The sequence below is a fragment of the Paracoccidioides brasiliensis genome (assembly GCF_000150735.1).
Source record: "Paracoccidioides brasiliensis Pb18 unplaced genomic scaffold supercont2.7, whole genome shotgun sequence".
NCBI classification, from domain to species: domain Eukaryota; kingdom Fungi; phylum Ascomycota; class Eurotiomycetes; order Onygenales; family Ajellomycetaceae; genus Paracoccidioides; species Paracoccidioides brasiliensis.
In genome coordinates this window covers 341471-350160 of record NW_011371364.1, presented here as the reverse complement: position 1 = coordinate 350160, position 8690 = coordinate 341471, and the positions used below count along the sequence as shown (strand labels likewise).

Here is an 8690-nt window from a genome sequence, read left to right as displayed (position 1 = left end):
AACCATGCTCCTCCCATCCGCCATATCCTGCGACTCGCGCCAACTCCCCACGCGCACCCGCTTCACACCCAGCCGCCTCTTCCCATCCACCCCGCCCCCATCGTCCGACGATGGCTTCATCGCCGGCAACGGCTTGCTGGGGACCTGTCGAGCCCTACAAGCCCTCCTCAACACCAACGCCTCCTCCACCTCTCCCGTCTCCTCACCACGCCACGTAAACGCAAAGACAGAACAACGACTACAGAGCCCGCTGCATGTGCGACCTCAACAACAACAACAACAACAACAACAACAGCAGCAGCACCAGCACCAGCAGCACCAGCACCAGCAGCAACAGCAGCAACAGCAGCAGCAGCAGCAGCATCAGCATCAGCATCAGCATCAGCATCAGCATCAGCAACAGCATCATCAACAGCAACAACTACTATTACATGCCTATACAACTACACGCGTGCAGAGGGTTATGAAGCCTGCGCAAAAGATGCAGCTGCAACTGCAGCAGAGGGAGAGGGAGAGGGGGATGAATAAGCGGCGCAGAGACATTTATGAAGACGACAGCGATAGTAGCAGCAGTGGTGGTCGCGAGGGAAGGGTTGCGAGGGATGGTTACATGTTCTCGACACCGAAAAGGCGCCGGCGCGCCCCCCCTGAGTTACCACTTGGTCTTGTCCGGGCGGATTTTCAGTCGCTGGAGTCCCCGGGGGCCCTGCGGCTGCTGCCTTCGCCACATTCATCGGGGGATATTCCTGTTTCTGTTTCTGTTTCTGTTTCACGAGGTGGTGAAGGAAGCGTTGTTGGTCATCATGTCTTGCGATCGGAGGGTTGCGATGGTAAAGTCGATGCTGGTGACGGTGGTCATACCGCTTCGTCAGACCCGCAGTCAGACTGGACGAGTGAGGATGATAGGAAACTAGTGGAGCTTGTGCTGGAGAAACTGAAGCTGTCGAAGCGGGATTGGAGTGAGTGTGCACGCAGGATGGGGAAGGACAATGATAGTGTTGGGAGGCGGTGGAAGGCGCTTGTGGGGGAGGGGAATGTGGGACTGCGAAGGGGGAGAAATATCGTTAGAAATCGGATTCATGAGAATTGGAGGGGTGATACTTGAAGTTTTGCTCTTTCTTTTTTTTTTTTTTTTCTCTTTTCCTCTATTTTTGTCTGGAATTTTGTTGTTTTCATTTTGTATTTCTGTTTCTTTTCGTGTTCTAGGATGGGCAGAATCTTGAGCTGATATTTTTTTTTCTTCCTCTTCTCTTTCGCTGATCTATAGATTCTTTTTATTTTTATTCTATCTTCCTCCTATGCTTTCTTTCGATATCTTTTAACCTTAGACATATTCGTTCTGTCAATTTCAGGCGCGCTGGGAAATTTGGACTGGCTGGCCATGGATGGGGCGGATGGGAGGAATCGTTACGTGTTTGCTGTCGTGTTCTTGAGAGTTGCGACGGGATTGGGATTGGAATGTTTCTCTGGTCATCATCGTCATCTTCTTCGTCATCATCATCTTCTTCTTCTTCTTCCCATTCAAATCTTTTGGGTTATCTTGACTTTGCTCTTACTCTCTTCTCCACCGATCGATCCCTGGTTTCGCGTCCCGTGGCTCCCCGCTCCCACTTCCGCTCCCACTTCCGCTCCCGCCTCCGCCTACCACAACCAACCACACCACAAATATGCTCTACAACTACATCCGCTTTATTCATCTATCCCTACATCTACGTCAAACAAACCGCGAAGGGGAAAATAAAAGGTGCCACCAGGCTTGTTCATGTCCATTAATGCTTTCCCGCTTCGCCCTTTGTCATCACTTCCTTTGTTCGATATATTTCCTTTGTTCCCAGATGGCATCCTTTTCACGCCGTATGTCAGCAACCTTTCTCATCTTTTTTTTTTCTCTTCGCAGACTGTCCTTGTTTGGCGGATTGTATTTTATCTAGTTCTTCCTCCCTTCTTCCTCTTCTATCCCTGTATTTTACTTCCAAGGACGGGGGCTGGATCCCGATCTTCTTGACTACTCCGAGTTGTCAGCTTTTGTTCTCGATCCTCCGTGTAGACGAGGAGAAATGAAATAATAATAATGAAAAAAAAAATGAAAAACTTATAAACTCAGCCCTTTCAAACGTGATATTTTTTTAACAGCCGTATCTAGACGTCGTGCGTACTCTCTCTTTCTGCCCGGGCTCTGGCGTTAAAAATGTTTGTTTGGAGATGCGATGATGTCCCAAGGTCATTTTCATATGCCCATTCAATTAGCGGGCATTGACCATACCCTCGAGGATAGTGATATTTAGCTGGATGAATGGAATCCAGTTATCCCCCGGCGCGTATGGATATTCCCCGCAAAGGCTCCCCCAACGCAGGAAATATGCACAATCCTACCCAGAGAATCCATACGGGGGCCCCAGCATGGAGGTTAAATACGTTACGATTCTTCACCAGAGAGAGGAGGAGAAGGTAAAATCGTCCCTGTCCTCCAGCGGATGGGAATAGTGAGTGGACTAAATAGCCTGCTCATTCCCATCACCCGGCTGGCACTCCGGGAGTGGCTTTGAGAATCCCCTGGTGGTAGATGGGACAACCGGTCCGTTCATGCCACGGAGCGGTGCAGAAGGGCCAGTGGGGAACAATTTGTGGAGACAGGAGGGCAGATCATTTCCTAATATCTCAGTTAACGAAATGTCTAACTCTAACCCACCCGGACAAAATCACGCACCTCCTCCTCTTCTGGAAATGCCGTGACAAATTCACCGGGAAAGAGAGTGAACATCTTGTCGAGATAGGACTATTCATCTCTCCTCTCCTTCAGATAATCGAAAGGCATTTCACGGGGAGATGATTTATCTGTTATAGAGTTATTAGCCTTCTATGGATCAGTGCAAGCTCTGTTCGTGGGTGGGGCAGCGCAATTCGTCCAAGCCAACGTGTCATCAAGCAGGGCGATTTTGAACTGGCACTCACTCTCTACCCATGATCATAAGCGCTGCGAGGGAATCCCTTTTGACTATCAATACACCGTTGGTCAGATCACTTCACCGCCAGAGCCTTTTGCTACCCCAACATCTTCTCCCTGGGGGTTCTATGACCTGCCATCTAGAGTGACCCATTAATGAGAGAGGCTCACCGACTATCACCAGCAAAATATGACTGCAGCCTAGTGGATGATGCTTTTGATACATACCATGCCCAGGACCGCATGGAACGGCCCATGGAACATACATACCCCCTTTGGCGGCCCTGGGAGGGAGGGCAATGGGGAGTGGAAATGAATAAATAGTCTTGAGACCTCTGCTATGTACAGACGCTGAAGGGCAAAATGTGTCAAGGTGTCCACTTGGATTGTTCGCCTTAACGGAGTATCTATATACAAACACTCCATCCGCTAGGGCCCTCGGTCAAAATATAAAAGAGCGAAAGGGTTGTCTGAAAGGTCAATTAAAGGTAGGTACAAGTAGTAATATGTAACAAGAACCTTCAAACGCCCTGCTTTCGTTGGGCCATGGTTTCGCCGTCATTTGGCGGGGAGTTTTTAAAAAAAAAAAAAAGAAAAAAAGAAAAAAAAGAAAAAAAAATAAAGAAAGAAAGAAGATACCCGCTTCCCATACTCCGAAACGCAGAGGTCAAATGGCCCCCGTAGGCCTGATGCTGTAAAATTGGACCACACGCTGATGGGACAAATAGAAACATACTTCCTGCCACTAAGATGAAGCATATCTATGCGGGAGTCATCCGTCAGGACGACTTTTTGATTCGACGGAACACTGGGTCGTTGAATGGAGAGTGTTCTGAACCTGCCTCCATGGCTGGAGCGAGGGTCGACCCACTGAGAGGCGTGGGGCAAATAATCATGTACAATGCCACGCATGCTATGAATGCATGACGGGCATGACGAGATAAAGGTCGACTCACCAGACAAGGAGATAGCATGGCAGGGAGGCCAAGCGGCGCGTTATGGGAGGGTCGCGAAGCGAAGGATAAAAGTGTGATCCGGTCGACAAAATAAAGAGACACGCTAAAATCTATATATGGTGAAAGAGCAAGTTAGCCAGTCCATGAGAACAGGAAAATAAGAAAAGGAAAGAAAGAAAGAAAGAAAGAAAGAAAGAAAAGGTCAAATCTCACCGAATTTCATAACTCCCCGCCCTCGTCATATACCTCACCCACTTCACACTGGTGTAGTTACTCTTCTCAAACACCTTCAGATACCTCACCAACAACCCACTGCTCGTAAACATCAGCAGACTAAAGCCAATACTGAGCGGCGGCCGACTCCACGCCTTCTGCTGCGTCATACTCGTCAGCGTCGCCTCAGCCGTCAGCACATATTCTCTCTGTCCCGAGAACCGCGCAATTTTCCACACGATATTATTGTGCTCCGGCTCGTACTTTGCACGTCCCTGGCTCGTCCGCTCCGTAATCTTGGCCGTGTTGAGGGGCGTCGGGATTCTCACGATGACATTCGTAGCGAACAGTTTCGAGCCGTAGTTGGCCTTTATGGCAATGCTGTATTCAACCTTTGTAGTGCCGATCTCCCTCACGATAGGATGGACCTTGAAGGGTAAATTCACATTATCCGTCGCACGGTATCGCATAAGCTCAAATTCTCCATCGGGCGGGACGAAGGAAATAATCCGATCCGCATCGAACCGGCCAAGCTTCACGCAATGGTGGAACTGGCAGTCCTCCAGAGTAACGCTGCCGGCCGCAGCACGCGTTGCTCTGGTTCTGCCGTCGGATCGCCCGCCGCCGGAGGCATCATTATCGAGGAGTAATCGGTCGTTCAGGCCGAATTTGCACTCTGGCATGCCGGTTAGGTATGCTCGCATGATGATCTGACCGTTTACGTCGGCGCGGAGGACGGTGCCGGTGGCAGACATGAGGAGGTTGACGTCCTCGATTACGTCGACAAATGCTTCGTTCTTCCTATATTTGATATCCGATCGACGCCATGAGAGGGCTCCCGTAGCTTGCATGGTAATCTTGCTGGAATCTGACGGCGAGTTGGCAATTGCAGACTTGATGCCCTCTGTTGTGATGTACATTTTAAGGGTATCCGTTTCGGTGTTTTGGGGGTATCCAAAGTCAAGAATCTCTGTCAAAAATTCACGGGGCAAACGCCGTTCAAAATTAGCCAGGGTTCACACTCGACGCAGCCCATAGCAAAGGATGAATGCACGCAAGCGGGAAAAGAAGATATAGAAAGGGAGATACAGAAAGAAAGAAAAGACACACCGTCCAACAACTCGTAAACCAACACAAAATTATTCTTCACGGCCTCTTCATCGAGCTTCCCAAAGTAGCCCTTCCCCAGCAATATAAACTTGTACAAAAACTCAAACACCAGCGCCGCATTCGCATTGCTCTTGGTCACCGCAACCAGATATATATTCTCGTGCTTGACATGGCTGAACGTCGTCGAACCCAGCGTTAGGATGGGCGAGCGCACCCGGGCGTTGGAGATGACCTGGATACGGAATACGTCAGCCAGACGGGAGCGACAGTCGTTGCGGAACGAGCGGAAAATGAGGTTTTCGCCCTTTTGGTTGAAGATCAGGATTCCGGAGAGCATGGTGGTTTGGATTTGGCTTATCGTTGCAAAGGGAGCATTGTCGGGGTTTGAGATGTTTGTTCAGTGCTCGCTCGCTCCCGGGGGTAGGGGGGGAAGTGGATATATACTCTCAGGCGATAACGGCGTATCATACGGGTTGATTGAAGAGTTAAGTTGGTTTAACTAATTAGTTACTCGAGACAGACGATTAATAATAGCCTAGATGAAAACGGATTAAATTTAGTTTTATTTATATCAATTTTCACTTCAAAAGATTTCTTCTAATGAGAAGTTTTCTTGTAACTTTAGAGCTGATAACAAGATTTATGTATCATGGCAAGGTGCTTATTCTGTATATATTGTTCTTAAATAGAATAGTAAATAAAAACAAGTGAGACTTGAGATCGATTTCAACTTTAGTCTTTTTTATTTTAATTCATTAAATAAGAGCTGAATACTTTATTGCAACAGATATCCTTTATTAAAACAGAAACTCCTTTACAATGACTAACTCTGGATTCTGCAGGATTCCAATTATCTTATTTCTTCATATGGTTAAAAGTATTTTATATATAAAAGCAGCAGTAGTAGAAACTAGACCCTGGTTAGCCAACGAGGACGGACGATACGCTTTATCGGCCATCCCGTTACTCAGGTAGTATTCGATTTATCTGCTGGTCGTCCACCAAGATTCGCTACAAAATCTCCCAGCCAGCACGGAATTACACGAAGGAGTCCAGAAAAGAGTGTGAGGTTCATGCTACAATATCCATCTTGCCATTTGTGGAATAGCAGTTGGGGTGTATATATAAATAGGACTAGATCTAAAGATGACAGACGACGAACATATCTCGCGGCCCCCCTCTCCCCCCCCCCCAAAAAAAAAAAAAAAAAAAAAAAATGGAGAGGAAACCACCGCCACCAGGAATTAGCAACATACAGAGAGGAGGCGTAAAGATGGGCATGGGATGAGCATGGTAACAAGCACACAATACACAGTGCGGAGGGGCTTCTAGAAGGCAATGGAGCACTAGCCACATCAACCACAAGCAGAGTCTAACGGTGAGTATAGAAAGGAGAAAAGGAGAGAACCAAGCCGAGAAGAGAAAACTTTGTAGTTCACAACGCCAGTTCACGGGGGGAAATAATAGAGCAAGACACAGATATGGGATATCATAAATTAATAACGTTATATCAAATACCAAAAGAAAGGAAGCGAGAGGGAGGGAGGGAGGGAGGGAGGGAGGAAGGAATAAACAAGTCCCATCAGCTCTCCGGCTGGAGGTGATGCTGCTGCTGCGCCGTATTCCCCCCAGCAGTGTCAGCTGCAATATCCGTAGCAAACGGCCCATCGCTCTCGACGATGCCCACCTTCGGATCCGGAATCTGAATATCAACAGACAGGTACCCGGTGCTCCTTAAACTCCAAATCTTGACGCCCTCCTCAACACCCACGGTCTGATTCCAATTCTCAATCCACTTCTCGATAGAGTCTAGCCGACCCTTGACCCCGGTGAGGCCCAAGTCATCCCAGACCCATCCCGTCACCAACCCCATTGTGCCGTCAAACCAGTTGCGGGCGCTATAAGGGTCGAAGGTTGCGATGAGCTCGGCGTTGACCTTTGCGATTACAGTTCGGAATTCTTGTTCGGGGAGCAGCGGGTCGAGGATCTCTGGGTAGAGGTTTGAGAATGTTGGTGCCAGGTCGCCCTTCACCATCCAATCGCGCCTTATGCGGATGATGCGGGTATTTTGGTATTCGGGAGAGGTGATGGGGACGTGCGGGTTCATATGGGGGAAGCATGGATGTGAGGGACCCCAGGCTAGTTCATCCGCGACATCGCCCTCCGCACCACCACCACCAATGCCGCTGCCGCCCGACGAGTGGTTGCCATTGCCAGAAGGGAAAGAAGCGAATGTCTGTGAGCGCAGGGATTGTTGTGATGGCACATGGCGGGGATGGTCATGATGGGCTCCGCTGTGGGAGGGAGGTTTAATCGGATCCTGGGTCGGTAAGTCTAGAGTTCGCACAAGGGCGGGATCCGGGCGACGGATGGTCTTGTGGTCCGCATCTCTCTGCCCCTGGGTTCCCGACTGCTTTGAATCCTTGCCCATGTTGCTGTTCTCCCATACGCCGCTTCGTCGATGACCGGGGGGAAGCCCAATGCTGGCACGCCCGCTCTCAGTATCCGCGACGCTGCGCTCCACCAGCAAACTGGTCGGACTGGGTGGTTGGCGACTGCGCCGCTGCTCCGGGATAGTCAGCAGCGGGTAAGCGTCACGTTGAGCGTCGATGTAAGGGGAGGTGTCGGATACGGGAGCAGGGCGAGGGGCGGTGACGATGGTGGTACGGGGAACGTAGTTGATGGGATTCCAGAGCCTAGATGATGGGGGTTTGCGGATGCTGGTGCGAACAGTGGAGAAGAGAGAGCGGCCCTGGGAACTACGGCGCTCGTGGAAGGGGGGGATGTTTGCAGGTCTTCGAGGGGGAGGTTGGTATGCGCGTTCGGGGGGTTGAAGCGAGGATGCAGCCGGGGAATTGGCTGTGCAGAGGGGGACGAGGGGGATGTCAGTGTAGGGGCCTTCTTCAGCCGCCCGCGATGATAGAGTGCGTGGACGGTGTATAGCATAGGACGCCGTGGTTGTCGCCGGCGAGGGAGGAGGAGGAGGAAGCGACAGTGGTGCTGTTGGCTGGTGTTGAGGGTGAAGTTGCTGTGGAGACGGAGGTTGAGGAGGAAGCGGGCTGCGGGCGGTGATTGGCGAGGGCAGCAGCAGCAGCAGCAGCAGCAGCAGCAGCAGCCGTAAAAGGGGCTTAGGGGCAGGCCTAGTGACAAGCAGCATCAGCATGCCTGCACCACAGCAGAACACAAGAGTGACTGACAGTGGATGGGGGGTTGAATACAGAGAAGAAGAAGAGGGGGGACGGATGGATGAATTATATATATATATATGGGCAGGGCGGAAAAACCACCAAGTTTAAAGAGATGATAATCCGTATAGTTAGCACTCCCGCACCGAACGACAGAGCAGAGTTGCAGGACAATAGAAGCCTCGCCGGGACCCCATTCACAGAGCGTCCTGTATGGAGAACTTTTTTTTCTTGCCGGATCTTCACAACCGTATCCATAACGAGGGCGAGGCAGAGACGGTG

The 8690-nt window shown here is 50.2% G+C and overlaps 4 protein-coding genes across 4 annotated transcripts; 1 reads left to right on the top strand and 3 right to left on the bottom strand.

Annotated features, from left to right (window-relative positions):
• Positions 1-4: 4 nt before the first annotated feature.
• On the top strand, positions 5-1105 carry PADG_05805 (uncharacterized protein; the record flags this gene model as incomplete). Its single annotated transcript, XM_010762919.1, has 1 exon — positions 5-1105. One exon carries the CDS (start codon positions 5-7, stop codon positions 1103-1105), a length of 1101 nt encoding a protein of 366 aa, XP_010761221.1.
• Positions 1106-3111: 2006 nt separating this feature from the next.
• PADG_11987 (uncharacterized protein) lies at positions 3112-3856 on the bottom strand (the record flags this gene model as incomplete). The annotated part of the gene is made up of 2 exons (XM_010763278.1): positions 3112-3228; positions 3584-3856. The coding sequence occupies 2 exons, from the start codon at positions 3854-3856 to the stop codon at positions 3112-3114; spliced, it is 390 nt and encodes a 129-aa protein (XP_010761580.1).
• A 253-nt stretch (positions 3857-4109) lies between these two features.
• On the bottom strand, positions 4110-5560 carry PADG_11986 (uncharacterized protein; the record flags this gene model as incomplete). Its single annotated transcript, XM_010763277.1, has 2 exons — positions 4110-5083; positions 5224-5560. The coding sequence occupies 2 exons, from the start codon at positions 5558-5560 to the stop codon at positions 4110-4112; spliced, it is 1311 nt and encodes a 436-aa protein (XP_010761579.1).
• A 1245-nt stretch (positions 5561-6805) lies between these two features.
• On the bottom strand, positions 6806-8386 carry PADG_05802 (uncharacterized protein; the record flags this gene model as incomplete). Its single annotated transcript, XM_010763117.1, has 1 exon — positions 6806-8386. The coding sequence occupies one exon, from the start codon at positions 8384-8386 to the stop codon at positions 6806-6808; it is 1581 nt and encodes a 526-aa protein (XP_010761419.1).
• Between the last annotated feature and the right edge of the window lie 304 nt (positions 8387-8690).